This window comes from Mus musculus, chromosome 6 (genome assembly GCF_000001635.26).
Source record: "Mus musculus strain C57BL/6J chromosome 6, GRCm38.p6 C57BL/6J".
Taxonomy (NCBI): Eukaryota; Metazoa; Chordata; class Mammalia; order Rodentia; family Muridae; genus Mus; species Mus musculus.
The window spans coordinates 33,325,968-33,343,533 of NC_000072.6; the positions used below are offsets into that span (position 1 = coordinate 33,325,968).

Consider the following 17,566-nt stretch of genomic DNA (forward strand, 5'->3'; position numbering starts at 1 on the left):
AAGCTGGAAGTCTTCCATGTACATTTTAAAAAATATTTTTATTATTGAGTTTTTGTATACTGTTTCATTTAATATTAAATTTATATACAACTCTGTGAGATTGATAATAAAAATTTCACTTTACAGATAAAGGAATAGAGGTCATGAAAGATTAAGTGACTTGATGGAGATCATTAGCCTGAAAGTATAGAGATAATCAGACCTAAAATCCTAAGACTTTGTTTTCTCACACTTTTGCTGTGTCTCGCTGTCTACCCAAATAACTGAACATAAAGAATACTGACAGTGGATTGCAACCCAGTACATTTCAGTGGCTATCACTGAGAGCTATCAGTTTTTCTGTATGCCAGTTTTATGTCAGCAGTCCCCTTGACGGTGACTTCTGGACTTTCGTAGGTCCCTCCTCTAAATACGTTAATAGGCATTAAGCTCTGTCCATGAGAACAGGTTTCAAGTAGATAATTTTTTGTTTTATTTTGTTGTAAAAATGCTTCCGGAGATGCCTCAGAGGTGAAGAGCATTGGCTGTTCTTCCAGAGGACCTGGGTTCAATTCCCAGCGCCCACATAGCAGCTTACAACTGCCTGTAACTCCAGTTCTGGGGAATCTAACATTCTCAAACATGCAGGCAGAATACCAGTGCACATAATAAAAATACATAAAAATTCATTTAAAAATATTTCCTACCATCGCTTTAAACACACTTACCATCTTTCCAACAGTAATTCTTATGAAAGGACTGGGTACACTCAATGCTTTCAGGTCAGCAGGGTGGGGAACTCTTCAGTGACTTGAGATCTGTGTTCTGTCTACCTTACATAGTCTCTTTTTAGGCAGCATCTTTTCTGGAGTGGGGTAATTTATTGTCTGTAGGTTTCTTTAAGGTAATTTAATCTTCACCTTAGGGGTTCTCAGCGAACGTTTTTGAAGCACCTTAATCAGGATTCTACACTCCAGGGGTAGTTAGTTAACATTTGAAAGACCCTAATCAAGATTCTGTACTCCAGAGGCAACCAGTGTGCCAGTTGCTGCTCCCCTGCACCAGTGGGTACATTAATTAGAACAAACCCTGTAAGAAGTAATTTTCCATTGGCAAATGGAGTGGTGTCTAAGATATATACTTGACCAAGAAGTTCCACAGAGATAAGATTGGAGGAAGAGAATTTAGGGAGGTTCTGTAGCCTTCTAGCCAAAGGTAGGAGCTTAATTTGATTTTGGGCTTGTGGCACCCATAGTGAATGGATATCTTAGGCCACTGGAGCACATTAAGTATCCATTAACACAGATGAGCCAATCCCAGCTTTCTTCTGTCTTTCTGTGATGAGATCTCTGGCTCCACACCCTGGCTCTATTCATTGTTTGCGTTTCTTGTCTTCAGTAGTGTTACTATTTTGAGGCAGACTATTTCCTTTCAATTTCTGGCATTATATTTTATGTGTAGTTATCTAATAAGCAAATTGGATATCTTAGGAATATGAATTACAGTGTGATTTTTGAAGCATACAAATTACTTTTTAGTGGCTTTTTTATTTTTTATAGTTTTCAAAAATATTGTCAGTATTGCCAGGTTCCCATCTGTGGTGTAGCTTTGTAGACAGGTAATTTGTTTGATAGTTTAGTGGTCTAATTAGGCTTGGCAACTTTTTGAAAGGCTCCTTAGTTTTTCTTATCTCTCCTATTTTTTGAGATCATAATATAATTAAATCATTTTCTCTGTCTCTTACGCCTCCCAACCCTCCTTTCTCTGTTTCAAATTTCTTTTCTTTTTTTTTTTTTTTTTTTTTTTTTGAGACTGGGTTTTGAGACTGCCTGTCCTGGAACTCATTCTGTAGACCAGGCTGGCCTCGAATTCGCCTGCCTCTGCCTCCCAAATGCTGGGATTAAAGGCGTGTGCCACCACCACCCAGCTCTCTGTTTCAAATTCTTTTTTTTTTTTTTTCATTTTTATTAGGTATTTAGCTCATTTACATTTCCAATGCTATACCAAAAGTCCCCCATATCCACCCACCCCCACTCCCCTGCCCACCCACTCCCCCTTTTTGGCCCTGGTGTTCCCCTGTACTGGGGCATATAAAGTTTGCAAGTCCAATGGGCCTCTCTTTCCAGTGATGGCCGACTAGGCCATCTTTTGATATATATGCAGCTAGAGTCAAGAGCTCTGGGGTACTGGTTAGTTCATAATGTTGTTCCACCCATAGGGTTGCAGATCCCTTTAGCTCCTTGGCTACTTTCTCTAGCTCCTCCATTGGGAGCCCTGTTTCAAATTCTTACCCCTCATTTTTATTAATTGTTGTTACAAAGGCTCCTTTTAATATTGAATTTTGCTCAGTACTGGCAGACAGTTCTTATATAGAGCTAATATTGTTTAAATATAATGTGTAATTCAAATTATATAGATTGAAATCTTTTACTGTATGGTAACATTACACAATTTGTATATTGTGCATAACATAATGAATGACATCTCTCAAGAGTTTCTATAGTAAACACTGCCATTGTATCATGCCCCAATTAGCATGTACAAACAGCAGTTTCTAAGTAGTATGACATGGCATATTCAACAGTGAATTAAAGGGCCTTGTCTTCTGCAGTTTTATGTTCGTGGTAAGCCATGGTGCAAATTGCTGATTTTATCTTAGAAGTTTTGAAGAAAGAAAACATCTATGAACTCATGGTCTAGATTGTTTTCTGTATGCATGTGCAGAGTCATTAAACAAAAAGTATTTAGCATCATGAATAGATTTTTTTTCACTTTGTTTACTTGTTCGCTTTCGTTCAGTTTCTATGTGGTAGTGTCTTTCTGTATGCCCCTGGGTTGTCTCTAACCTGTGATTCTTTCAGGTGTGTTTAGGCCTCATCTGTGGTTGTTTTCTTTTTTTAAACATGCTGTCTGTAGTATGGTATACAGATAGATGGCTCTAAACCATGTAACCAGAAATGCATAGGTAATGTAAATGTGGGATTCTAGAGCTTGAAAAGTTCTTTGTTTGTTTGTTTGTTTGTTTTGAGACAGGGTTTCTCTGTGTAGCCCTGGCTGTCCTGGAACTCACTTGGTAGACCAGGCTGGCCTCAAACTCAGAAATCTGCCTGCCTCCGCTTCCCAAGTGCTGGGATTAAAGGCGTGCACCACCACTGCCCGGCTTGTAAAGCTCTTAAAAATCTTCTCTCTAGTTCGTTCATCAGTCTAGTCAAGTAGAACCCTCCTGTGATTTTGTGCTTGCCCTCAGTTATCGCTATTCATAGCCACTTAGGTTTGTATAATCAAAGAGGTGTGTATAATAGTAAATACTCGGGAGGCAGCAGGGTTATAGAAGAAATAACACGGCAGGAGTCATTCCCATTCTTTAGTATGTAGCAGTATCCTATCGGGTAGTAAGAGTCTTAAAGCTACATTTGACTCATCTTCAGGTTCAAATCTTTAACAAAATAAAATTCAAAGGTAGGAGAACTGGAGCTGAAAGTAAAATATGTTTAGCTTAGTAAATGTCTAATACCACAATGGGGTATCCACTGTGGTAAATCAGGTGCTTGGGAGTCATGTGGACTTCAGGAGTTTGGAAAAATGCACAGGTCTGTTCTGATTGTTGCTTGAAGCTTTATTGGATTTCAGTTAAATTATTTTTGTACATTTTTTCCATTAATACTCTCTGACCTTGTAGATGTTTGTGAATATTAGGCTAGCCATGGTTGATTATATTATCCTTTTACATTGTCTTTTAATTTTAGCTGATATAAGTGAAATAAATACTATAAATCAGTTAATATTATACTGTAAGTGTTTATGTTCTAGGAGAGTTCAGGAGATATCAGAAAGCTAAGTCTTTAAACAGATGTTCTGTTTGTGGCCATGGCATTTCATTATTCAAATCTTGCTTCTGTGTTGTTTTTTAATGAGATAGTTCTACAGTTAGTGTGCCTGTAAGTAGCTATATGCCGTGTCATTGCAGGCCAATGTCTTAAACTACATTTATGTCATCATCAGCCACCCTAGGCTGTAGCTGTGATGTTTAGGTAGCACTTTGTATGTGTCCTGTTTGTGGCTCATAGGTGCACTTTTTACAAAGAGCATTTTGAGCAGGTAAATTTCCATTACTTTTCTTCCTGCCTGAAGCTCTTCTTGTAGTTCAGCTTCATTTCCTCCCATTCCACGCTGAATTGAGGTGGCTCCCTGCTGCTGAGTGCTGTCATAGCTTTGCTGCAGGATTGGATTTGCTAGATAGAATATTTCTGTGGCCTGAGGTATCCCACTTCTTCATGTATAAAACAAAACCAGGAACTGAAATGTATGTTTTTATATCATTACATTTGGAAGTATTGGTGATGTTTTCAAAACTTGTCTTTAGATTTTCATCTTTCAAGGCTAAACCTTTGGGTTCTACTTCTAGTTTCATTAGTATTAAACAGTATACTCACTGAGTACTGTATTATCAAACACACTCTGTTGTAAGGAATGTACTATGCATATGGTTTCTCTGACTTTCTGGGCGCCTAGTGAGCCTCGTAAGACATCATGGATAAAATATATTTAGTATTTATTCATAAGAGTGAGCTTGTATGAGTAATTATATCTTACTTGCTACTAAAGTATCTTTGGTTCATATTTAAGTGTATAGTTTACGTTAAAATATAGGCATCATTAAGATGACTTTTTAGTCATTTAAAATATATAGATCAGTAGTATTAATTATATTTATAGTGTGTGTAGACAGTACCTTTATCCTTCTGTATGATTCTTTTCACCTTGTAAAACTCAAATTCAGTATCTATTAAAAAGTAACTACACTTTTCTTCCTTCTCCTTGCCTCTGACAGTCTACCTTCTACTCTGCTTCTAGGAATTTAACCACTCTAAGTACCTCATTATTAGTGGAATGATAAACTATCTGTCTTTTGTGACAGTCTTATTTCACTTAGCATGATGTATTCCAGAGCTATTCATATTGCAGTGTGTCGAACTTTCTTTGTTTAAAGTGGAATGATATGCCATTGTTTATATAGGTTTATCTGTTTATGTGTCGGTGAGCAACTGGGGTGATTCTAACTGGGGTGACTGTGGATAATGCTGCCATTATAGTAATGAAAGCTGTGAATAAAGAACCTTTATGGGTATATAGATATGTAGTTGAGAAGTACTGTTGATAAAAAATACTGGTTTAGTTTGTGGCTTTCTTGTGTAGCTTTGTCTTGCTTTGATATCTAGGGCTTACAGGCATTTGCAGGGATATCTAGTTGTTATATGGATGCTGGAACACAGACTCCAGTCCTCATGATTGCTGAGCCTTCTTTCCTGTCCTATATGACTTTTATAATATAGTTTTTAGTAGGGATAAGTATCTTCAGATAATCACCTAATCCTTTTCCCCAACCACTCACAGGGGCAAGAACTACTAGTAGTTTGAGGCTCTTTCCTCCTTTTTAAGACCAGATGGTTTGGGTAAAGGCTATAAAATAAAGGTCTATAGGGATATTTAGCATATATAATTTACAAGAAGGTTTTCATTGACTATTACAGATGTCTGTGAAAGAAAATAACTACTCTCCCCTCCCCCCTACATTCTATTTTTGTCTTACTTTTATAAGCAAGGTCTCATTATGTATGTTAGGCTGTCTGGAATTTGCTATCTATTCCAGGCTTACTTTTAAATTCTTAGTCTCTCAGTAGCTGAGATTACATGTTGTAGGTCACACACATGTTTAAAGACAAGTATGATGGCTTCTGTGGTTATTTAATACCTCATCACTAACCTTTTTCCCCTCAAACTCTTCTCACATATTTATGTTGTCTTACATATACTTCTTTTCATTTCTTTTTGCTTGCTGTAGTCATGTTCTTTTGCCCCTACATATATTTATAACATCTTTTATTCTCACCATTTATCACATCTCACTAATGAGTAGGAAGTTGAGGCTTGGGTTTGAGTCTTTAAAGTTCTCCTGAAATGCCGTGTATTGTACTTTAGATACAGCTTATACCATGGACTTAATTTATCTACAGACTGGGTCTGAGTAGTCTGTGTACGCCTGGAGATTTACATCTTCCTATAGAATTGCTTGTAGATTTCATTTCCTACTAAAACATTACCAATTGGTTTGAATTGTGGGCTGTTTCATATTACTTTGTAACTTAATTTAACATAAAAATTTCCTGATTCCTTAACAGAATAATCAAAGCAGTGATTATCTGCTGTGCTGTTGAATTAATATGGAAACTGGATCTGATATTTAGCTGTTGTTTTCCTTTGCAGTGAGGGAGATGAACCTGCAAGACGTCAAGGAGGACTTGGAGTGTGACCCAGAGGAGAACAGCACTCTTTTCATGGGAATTCTTATTCAGGGCCTGGCCAGACTGAAGAAGATCCCTGAGACAGTTAAAGCCATTAAAGAGCGTCTGGAGCAGGAGCTAAAGCAGATTGTGAAGAGGTCAACCACCCAGGTAGCAGACAGTGCTTATCAGAGGGGAGAGAGCCTCACTGTGGACAATCAGCCAAGGTAGGTATGGGTATAGTCTGGGGTTGGTGTTGTTTTATTGTATACTTCCTAGGGTGGAGAGTAAATAACTTATTTTCAGTTGGGCTCATCTTCTTGAACTGAGGTTACTATATTCTATACATACCCAGGCCAGGCATTATCTGTCTTGCTATCGATTTATTGAGAAGTTTTAGGTTTATTGTCCATATTCACTGACAAGGAATGAGAGATATAAACCTGTTTGTTATGGAGAGTGTTATCACACATCTTAATAAATCACTGGCAAGAAAGAATGAAGCAATTGTCAGTTACCAAGCTGCTTTTGAGATAATTTATGGATATTGTTTCATTTAGCTTTTCCTATTACTTGTGAGCTACTTCTGAGTGTCAACATCTTATAGTTAGAGGAGCCGAGGCTCAGGGGTAGTGATTAGCCCAAGCACATGCTTGCCGGCTGACGAGTCTTGGATTTGAATACGAGACTACTTTGATTGTAAAGTCTGTGCTCTTTCCACTGTCCTGCATTTTCCTCATCATCAGGTGATGAGATTTGTGAATACAAAAATATCAGAAATTTCTGCATTTCCTTAAAACAGTAGGTAGGATTTGAATTTCAAAATTTTTAGTTCACTGGAGAACATGGCAATTCTGTTCTGATCCTAAGATGTGGCTATTATACTGGGAGGATATGTTTGTTCGATCAGATTTTAGGGAACAGCAGTCCAGTATTGTATGATAGTATTTGAAATTAGGACTTAATTATAAAAATCAGATTGGTTATGAAGTGATTTCTTTCACTCTTGCCTCCTTCAGTTTTGCCTTTGTCCCCGACACACACCAGGCACATAAGACTGGAACGGCATGGGAGAAAAACACCAAGGAAAGGTTCGGTTTCACTGGAGAGTAGAAGGCAGGCAGATGTGCTGGTGTGACTTGTAGTCTCAGTGCTCAGAAGTCTGAGGCACGGACATCTGGAATTCATGGCCAGCCTAGGTTACATAGGGAGACGCTGTCTCGAAGAACAAGTCACAGGAGAAAAAAAGTAATTTTCTCCTTTGTTGGAGTGGATGTGCGTGGGAGATGGTAATGCATAAAGGGTGATAGTTTTCTTAATGTGCTACTATGGAGTTTCTACTGTTTTTACTTAACATGCATACGTTTTAAAAACAGACATTACACAAAATTAAGGAAAAAGAGTACTAATGCTGCCTAGATTTTTCTCAGATTTACTTTAATGTTTTTTAAAATCTGATATATTCTATTCACATTTTCTGAATTCTTTTTATATATCTAGATAACACTAATATTGATTTAAGAACTCTTCAAAAGTAATTCTCTCATGAACTTAATTTAAAAGTACTATAACTGGTAAAGGAAAAGCAAAGTAGGAAGAGTCTCAAACCATTATCTACTTGCCTGCCATCATGGAATGCATCGAAGCAGATGGCTGAAGAGTGTGGGTTTTGTAGAGATCTGAGTGTTGCAGCTCCTGGTACCGTACAGGGATGGATGTCTGCTTTAGATGCGGTTAGTGGTTATAATGCTTTAGTAAGAACATAGCACACATGCATGTGCATACGAACACATATGTTTGTTAGTGATGCATTCTCCAGTCTTCATGTATTTTATCACTCATGTGGTTCTGAGAAGCTGGGGCCTAAGTCAGAATTGCACTTCACGTTTCTGCTTTCTTTGCTTGGTGCCTGGATTTCTGCAAAGACCTTTTGACTCTTTGCTAATGAATACTCGAAAATTCTGCTTTGCTATTTGCTCTGTTGTTCCAAGTGCCCAGATGGATAGACTGAACTTTCATAGGGAAATAACATTACTATAATATATACTGGAAATAAAGCAAAGGGCACAGATCAATAACTTTCCTGCAGCTCTCATTATAGTTGCCCTAAAAACATTGTGTCTTTCATAGGATTTTGACCTCTTCCTCTTGTATTGCCTCAGCTGTTTCCAGAATTCACGAATGCAGATTACATCAGTAGAAGCAGAAAGCCAGCTCCTTGCCTTAGAAAATTCTAAATAGCTTTCTGGAAGGAAGGAGTCAGCAGTAGAGGGACTTTTTCCTTCCTTCCTTTCTTCTCCTTCTTTCTTTGTTTATTTCTCCTCCTTTATGTGTTTGTTTACTTATTTATTTAGTATTTTAAAGATTTTTCTTTTCATTTCTTTCTTTTTTTGGTTTGGTAGGCACGGTACATGGGCTATTAAGCAAACAAATGGTTCATGTTTTGGCATTTGTTTTTTTCTTTTCCTCTTTGACATAATCCCATTTTATAAAAGCTAAAGTCTGCATTTTTTTTTTTTTGGCCAAAACTGTTTATTATGAAATAAAATATTACAGAGAAAACAGTAATTTGGGGTAAACCATATTACTGGATCAAACACTAAATTCTTGGACCCAGATTCCAAATGAATGACAATTCTGAGCCGACCTCTGGTATTCCTCAAGAATTAATTCCCCTGAGTTAACCACAGTCATTCAGAGATGACTAGCATTGTTGCTTCCAGAGGCTTGGAACTTTAAAAAGGGTATTATCAAATTACTCCTTGAGGCATTCCTGGTTTCTCTGTGTCTGAGATATTAGTAATATCTGTTTAAGAGGGAGTTAAAGCACAGTGACATTATTAGTGCCACCATCAGTGTTCTTTTATCCCTCCAGGCTGCTATAGCAGGTGATACAAGAACCTGCTTCCCGTAAGCACAGTCTCCATCCTTTCCCAACGTGCGTGCGCATTCTCTGGCCCCACCCTAAAGAAATAACTTACTCTAAGACATTTTTATGCAAATGCAAGGCATCAGTGTTGTAAGTTTCCCTAGAAGTTTCATTGTTCATCTCCATCTTGTTAAATACATTGTGGCTGTGATGCATTGCAGCCTCTTTCCATTTGTCTTATGCAAAGAGAGTTAATGTTGTGTGGTATTTTGCTGGAAATGGAGATTGAATAAGGCTGTTGAATTCCATCTTGCTTTAATTTATATAAAGCCAGAATCCTTCTTTCATCATCTTAAAACAAAACAAAACCAAATCTCATTTTGGGGGACTTTTTTTTTTTTATTTTATATGTTTATTTCCCAAACTACCTGTTTTCTATTCATAGGAGAAATATTTTATCTTTTTGGTTTTCTTAGTGTTGATAAGCTTCTTCACACAGTTTAGGAAAATGCTCAGTAGTTGTTAGGCTGTTATTAGTAATATGGTAAGCATTAATTCAAGGTGATATATGCCTTGATAACCTAGCACAACCATTTGCTACCCATTGTTCCTCCTAACACCCCTGCAAAGGCAAGGCATGTCTTCAACTTCAGATGGCCAATGCAGCCTCTGTAACTTAGAACCAATTTCTTCAATCTTTGCTGTCTTATTATTTCCAGTAATCTAGCCAATGAGATTTATATATCATTTTTGTGTCAAAGAAGCCAGAAGAAATTCTATAGTTCATAAATACCAAAAGTGAGAGGAAACATTGAAGGGAAAAAAATGTTCTTTTGTATTAAATCTTGTCATGAATAAGGACGTGAACCAGGGGAGGGGTGGCAGTTGGCATAGAGAAGACAGCTACTCTAGTCTGTGCATCTGAAGGCAAAAGCCCTGCTATACTGGAAAACTGTGGGCCTAGAAAACTACAGGAAGAACGGGATGAGGTGGAGCCATGGCTGTCAGGGAGAACTCTCTCCTTCTAAGGAAACCATTTTGCAGTCCTCGTAGACCTTTGTTTATTTTTGATTGTATCCAGAAGGAAGAGAGAACTAAGTTGCCCTTTTTATTCCCATTTGACTTAGAGCAATTGCTGAATGAAAGAAGGACTCCTACATAGAGTGGGTATCGGCTATGAACCATACACTAAACTAAAGTGCCAAACAAGAGACATGCCACTGCCCTCGTGGTGTTTAAAGGGGAAGAAAGGTTCCCTCAAATCAGTATATCGTTGAAAACGATAAGGTTTAGTGGATAAGCAGAAGGTGTGGTGCAAGCATGTGCTTATTAGATCCATCACTGTTTTCTGAAAGTAGACAGTGTTGTTTATTCTAGTTGTAGTTGTTAAGCTCATTTATTTGATAGCACCAAGTTGTTTTTCTAGTTATGCAGTTAGCATGACATCAACATCTCAATGTGGGAAGGAAAAGTACTGGACCCTTGCCTTGTTGTTTTCACGGTTTACAGTGGCCCCGGTGGCTTATTCAATTTTGATGGGTACTGCCAAGTATACTCTTCTTAGAGATGCACATTTTCATGTTATGGATAATGTTTTAGAGTTGCTATGTTTCCTTGCCTACACTGTATATCATTAGATACTTTTATATTTTCTAATCTGAGAGGTAAAAACTGATACTTCTAGTGTGGTTTGGGTTTGTTTTTCTTGTTATGAGTGAGGCTATAGTTTTTGTTTGTATAACAGTAACTTGTTGTGATGGCCTGGATTATGTCTGGATGCAATGCTTCAAAATAAGCTAAATTAAGAAAGTGAAGAAAACACAGTCAGAGAAAGGATACTTCCTGCAGCAGGAGGCTGGGCACGGGTAACTCACTATTTGTTATTTCCAGTTTTTTGATGTTTTTTTCCCTTGTGTATATACAGAAGCCACACAGATTACACACACCTACTAAGTGACTAAGTTTTTAAACAGAATAGATATTCTAGACCAGGGATCTTGCTACTTAGAAATGACACACGGATTTGAAATTCTTAAATTATTTGTCAGATATTCTATTTAGTATTTTAGGATTGCAGTTGACAATGTGTAACTGATGTCAGAGGGAAAACCACCAATAGGTGGGGACTACTCTGTTTACATGATTCTGAAGGAGGGCCACATAGACTGAATCAGATCCTATGTAGTGTGCTGTGTCACATAGTGTGCAGTTCACTCCTTTCATGTCTGTCTGCTGTGTGTCTGTCCTGTAACCGATCTACAGGATGATCTTTGTGCTTGTGAATAATTCTAACACTGATCACTATCCACTTTATAGTTATGGTTCTTTTCAAGGTTAATATTTGTCCCATTTCCCACCACCTCTCCTATCTCTCAGCCTGCGAAGGCTACAGCATTTTCAAAACTGCATTGGACTATTTTTTTTTGGGGGGGGGGGGAGGAAAGGGTTTATTCAGCTTACACTTCCATACTGCTGTTCATCACCAAGGAAGCCAGGACTGGAACTCAAGCAGGTCAGGAAGCAGGAGCTAATGCAGAGGCCAAGGAGGGATGTTCTTTACTGGCTTGCCTCCCCTGACTTGCTCAGCCTGCTCTCTTATAGAACCAAGATTACCAGCCCAGAGATGGTCCTACCCATAAGGGGCCTTTTCCCCTTGATCACTAATTGAGAAAATGCCTTACATCTGGATCTCATGGAGGCATTTCCTCAACTGAAGCTCCTTTCTCTGTGATAACTCCAGCTGTGTCAAGTTGACACAAAACTAGCCAGTACAATTGACCCCTTGTCAACTTGACACACAAACACATCACTGGTAAGCCTCAACCCTTAGTTTCTTATTCATCCCCGAGATCTAAATAACTTTAAAAGTTCCACAGTCTTTACAAATTCTTAAAATTTCAATCTCTCTTAAAATCCAAAGTCTTTACAATTAAAAGTCTCTTAACTGTGTGTGGGCTTAACTAAAAAAAACTTCCTTCAAGAGGAAAAAATATCAGGGCACAGTCACAATCAAAAGTTAAAATCAATCTCCAACCATCCAATGTCTGGGATCCAACTCACGGTCTTCTGGGCTCCTCCAAAGTGCTTGGGTCACTTCTCCAGCCATGCCCTTTGTAGCACATGCATCGTCCTCTAGGCTCTGGATGCCTGTACTCCACTGCTGCTTGCATTGGACTATTCTTATAAAGTTTGAAAATGTATACCTTTACAATCTTTTTAAGGTCTAAAGTCCGGAATTCAGTAGCAGTATCTACTGGTATAAAAGGTATTTCTTTTTATTTAGGCATTTTCTTATTTTACATTTAAAATGCTATCCCAAAAGCCCCCCATACTATTCCCCCCCCCACACACACACTCCCCAACCCACCCACTCCTGATTCTTGGCCCTGGCATTCCCCTGTACTGGGGCATATAAAGTTTGCAAGACCAAGGGGCCTCTCTTCCCAGTGATGGCCAACTAGGCCATCTTCTGATACATATGCAGCTAGAGACATGAGCTCTGGGGGTACTGGTTAGTTCATATTGTTGTTCCACCAATAGGGTTGCAGACCCCTTCAGTTCCTTGGGTACTTTGTCTAACTCCTCCATTGGGGGCCCTGTGTTCCATCCAATGCTTATCCACCAAGGTTAACTTCATAGTACAACTATAGTATTTGTAGAAAGAGAAAGAAATGAAATATTTATCATGATTTTCTTTAGACCTTCCAGGCATGTGTTTCCTTTTTAAATAATAACATTTTCTTTCATCTCTTCTTTCGGTATTAGTTACTCTCCTCCTGAGTGTCTAAAATGCAAGACTTGGTAGAAATTGGTCATTTTATTTTTACAGAAAAGTCATTCAAGAGCAGCTTTGAAGCAAGGTCAGGCATCTGTCCTCGTGGCTTCTTGTAGCCATTCCCAGGCACTGCATGTAGCACTGGACATGCTTGGAATCGGGAAGGGCCTCGGTGTGATTTAGATGAAGAGTTAATTCAAATCAAAGCAAGCGGGAAGCAAGTCAATTTAACTTCAGTGATTATGATTCCGTTTGATTGAATCTGTGCTTTTGATTACACGTATCAGTGAGAACATGCCTTAAATACACCCTGCTATTAAATATTGAAGGGAACCAGGAAATCGTGAAAAAACTCCACCATTCTTTAACTAGCATGTATAACTTATAACTGTATTTTTTTTTAAACAAATGAAAGGAAATAATTGTGTTAAGTGTAGGACTTCTTGTTAACTAAGGTGGCTAATTCATTACCATGGATGAACCTACTTCTCTCTACTTTTAGTAAGACTTAATTAAGTGAATTACTAACAGCTCTGTAACAGATGAAATGAATTAGTAATAGCAGTAATTTTGTAAATCTGGAGTTGAAGAGCTGTCTTTTTGCTTATAGTCTCTGGAAAAGGGGCTTATAATTGAATGGGCTGGAGGTACTTCTCAATAATAAATTTCTTAAAGCTTTGTTTTACTTTTGACAGAGTTAATTACTAATCTGCTCTTTCTGTCTCTCATGTATCTGGCTTAGAGATTGGACCAGCTAAGTTAATAATGTTTGTAATCTCTTTCATGGATTAGTGTAACTATTTCAATGTCACCCTCATGCTACATCAAGGTCACCTTACAGACAGACAGACAGACAGACACTGTTATCAAGTGAGAAATATCTCTTGGTGATGTGTAGAAGCAGTGCCAGGTGTGATGGAAACCCCTTCACTTATGGTTCCTCTAGCTCTTAGCCTACCCACTTGTTATAGGTTAGTGAGCTTGTAACTTTGCGTTTGTGGTTTAGGATCATACCCAATTCTTCTAACAAATAACTGTGATAAAGTGGCAAAGAAAATCGTATTTTACTAGCAAGTGGGAATAAGTAATCTGGAGTTTGGGTACAGAGCCATCAGACTGTGCGTGTGCACTGATGTTTGCAAAGCATGCTGCCATCTGCTCTGTCACTCAGGTAGTCTCAAAACTGTCGTCAACATAGGAGGGACATTATTATTAATCCAAGATTTGTTCAAGGAAATGTGAAATCTGTAATAATCTGATAGTTCAGAAACTCGCTGGTGGTAGATTTAATATTAGAAGTGGCTTCTTTCACCATGTAAGTTTTTCTTTGGGTTATTTATATACACTGGTTTCTACCTCTTTTTCTGGACCCGAGTTTTGGTTTTCCTCGGAATGTGGAAAAGTTTGTCATAATGTACTCATTTCCTTTCGTATGCCCCCTGCATTGTGGTCCATGGTAGGCCTCTAAGAGATTACTGGACTAGTTCAGAAGTGGATCCTGATTGGCTCACTTGAGACTCAAATCCAGTTACCTCAAAAATTCCTCAAGTGGCTTTGCACATTTGAAATAAGAGTTACACACAAGTAAGTACTAAAAAACCTGAAACCTTAAGGTATGTTATCACACAGAAGTAAGTTTATGGGTAATTGTTTTTAATGTTCTACTGTGATGAATACTGTTTTGGGGATGGGAAAGATGCCTTTAAGAGAATGGTATTGATATTTTAATTCAAAAGGAAGAAGGCTTGAGTTTGTTTTTTAATTTGGTTACTAACTTGCCACATGTCAGAATTAGAAGTTCATTCAAGGTCATCGCTCCTGAATTCAGAAGCCTTATTTGGTGAAGAGGGAAGGGAAAGAACCTTCCAGAGCCAGGGCCATTCATTGCTCCTCTTCGTTCACTGTGTACCAGTAGTAGCTAGCCCCTCTTCTTTCATAGTGCAGAGGGAGAGTTAGTTAGCTTTCTCCAAATAGTATTCTTTTTACATGAAGTAATAAGTTGTAAAAAGCATCTCTCTGCCTTTTAAAAGTAGCTTTTAGATAACTTTGAAGATTAATTGGAGACTATGTCTTGTTTAAAATGAAAGATAATACTAGGCCATCGGAGCTTATTAAGAAAATGTTTCTGTGAGATACAGGCCAGCAAAGATAAGACCATCTTGATAGGAAACAGTTGATGACTGATTTGTTTAATGCTCATATAAAATATTAACTCTGAGTCTCGAGCATAACAGTCGTGAGGTAAATACTCTGTGGTTACTGCCTTTGTCAGTGGGAAAATGCAGAACTCTGATATTAAGATTTCAGCAAACAGATAGTAGAACAGAACCGATTCTCTGCATTCATGCCTCCTGTGTGACCACACAAGGCAGCTTCTTGGCTGTCTACCTGGGTTTCCCAGCCTAATCCGAGGTTTCCAGGATGTTACATTTAGATTCGGATAGCCTCATCTCACCATAAATACTGGACGTTATTTGCAGCTTGATGGAGTGTCTTTGTGCCATGGGTTCTTGTGTTCTAGAGCAAGACTGACAGTTCCTTTTTTAGCCCTCTGCCTTTTTGCACAGTGGCACTTGAAGATGGGAACCACAGGGATGCTTCAGGTAGGAAGTTAGGAGCAGCATTGGGAGAACGAATGTTTTCCCTTCATGTTGAAGGCATTTTTAAAACCTGCCAGGTAATTGTATATATGTACCTTTCAGCTCACAGAACTGTCCTTCCTTATGTTCTTGTGTTCTGGTTGATAAAGTAATACTTTTTGAGAACACAGTTTTGTGTGGAAAACTTTATTTTGGGCTTCTAAAATTAGGAGGCTGTATCATAGATCACATGTTTTTATATCACTCATTGTCTGTAATGTGCCTTTTCTCACTCCTGTTCTGGAGACTTAAGGTTCTCATACATCTGGACAACTTTGCTGCCTGCTGCAAACTGAGGAAAGATCCCAGACTGGCATCTCGAGTTCTAGACTTGATAATATTCCAATCCTACATTAGTCATTCTCTTCCTTATGATTTCAGATGCCACAAAATTTGACCATTTTCTCCTGGTTTTCCCAAAGAACCTGGACTTTGGGCCATGTGTTGACAGGGAGGTGTGGCTACAAAGAAGCACAAAATAGGGCTCTGCAGTCACTTCTAGACCAGTGTTGTTACCTGGGAGGCCACACATGCATGGTTTGTTTGTTTTGTTGGGCGGGTTTTGCTGTATGTGCTTGCTTTATTTATTCATTTATTTAGTGTATGTTTATGCTTGTGTGTGTGTTTGTGTGTGTGTGTGTGTGTGTGTGTGTGTGTGTGTGTGTGAGAGAGAGAGAGAGAGAGAGAGAGAGAGAGAGATGAATTGGTAAATGCCAGGCATCATTTATAATCGTTTTGTCTGCAGTAAACAGAGGAATAAGAGAACTGGGTTTTATTATATGTCTTATTTTCGCCAAGTGTCAGAGATGAAATTCTGCTGCCTTAATCTCTTTGCAGGTAGGGAATTTTGATTGAGGAACCTGAGAGAAGTCATGGCTATCCTCTAGCTAGCTGGTAGGATATATACAGGCTACATGCAGGGAAGGGATCTGCCTTTGTTATGAGCCATTTACTCCTGAGTTTACCTTCCCTGTTTCCCTGAAAGACTGGGTAACCTGTAGGTTGTAAATTTCTCTTTCCTGTATCTGACCTCTCAAAACCCCTTGACTTTGTTGATAACTCTCTCCTCCATTGTCTTCTAAAAATGGCTCTAGCCTCCTTCTCTGGCATCTTCCTAATCATCACCCACCCTTCCACCCTTCCACCCTTCCACCCTTCCTCCTCCCTCCCTCCCTCCCTCCCTCCCTCCCTCCCTTCCTCCCTCCCTCCCTCCCTCCCTTCCTCCCTTCTTCCCTTCCTTTGTTTTTTTCTCTCTCTTTCTTTGTGATTTTTTTTTAAACAGGGTTTCTCTGTGTAACAGCCCATAATCACCCCTTTCCAATGCTGCTTTTTCCCAGGAGTTTTGGCTCTGGCCCTCCTGTGCATACCAAACTCTGCAAAGTATCTCTGCCTCATGGCACCTTTCAAATATTTATGTTTTTCACATTTCTAGTACCTGCTTGTCTTCTGAGCTCCTGACTTGCATATCAAGTACCTAAGGACATGGCCCATTAAACTTAGCATATCCAGATCTCTCCCAACAGTTTTCCTTCTAAATTTATACTTTGACTTAATTCCTCCACCTCCACTTCTCTTCCACTTCTTCATCTTTTTCATTCTCTTCTCTTTCAAAAGAAAATAGCATCATTGGTGCTGCTTAAGCCAGAATACCAGACAGAGGCTATGGAGCCCTTTGCTTTCTTTATTACTGTTCATTCACCTTGGCTTGCTCTGTGTTCTGACTTCATACCTCAGGCTCCTAGATCAGGTAGGAATCCATGACTTTACAGTTGGAGACTTTTGGAAAAGTGTGTGTGTGTGTGTGTGTGTGTGTGTGTGTGTGTGGGTGGTGTGGTGTGTAGAATAGATTCTGTATTCCTCATGTGAGACAACATATATAATAGTTGTCTTTCCAAATCAGGTTTGTTTCACTTAATGTTTTCATTCTTTTTTCTAAAAAAATGCATAATTTCACTTTTTACGGTTGGAAAAAGGATCATTGTAGGTGCCAGTCCTTTAATTGAGTGGATTCAGTCACTTGCTG

The 17,566-nt window shown here is 38.6% G+C and overlaps 1 protein-coding gene across 3 annotated transcripts in view; it reads left to right on the plus strand.

Moving 5' to 3' along the window:
• Exoc4 (exocyst complex component 4) overlaps positions 1–17,566 on the plus strand; it is a 724,890-nt gene that overhangs the window by 76,878 nt on the left and 630,446 nt on the right. For all 3 annotated transcript variants that reach the window (XM_011241262.1, NM_009148.4, NM_001347089.2), the window contains exon 6: positions 6,244–6,487. In XM_011241262.1, the coding sequence (XP_011239564.1) occupies positions 6,244–6,487 (244 nt within the window). The remainder of the gene's footprint in view (positions 1–6,243; positions 6,488–17,566) is intronic.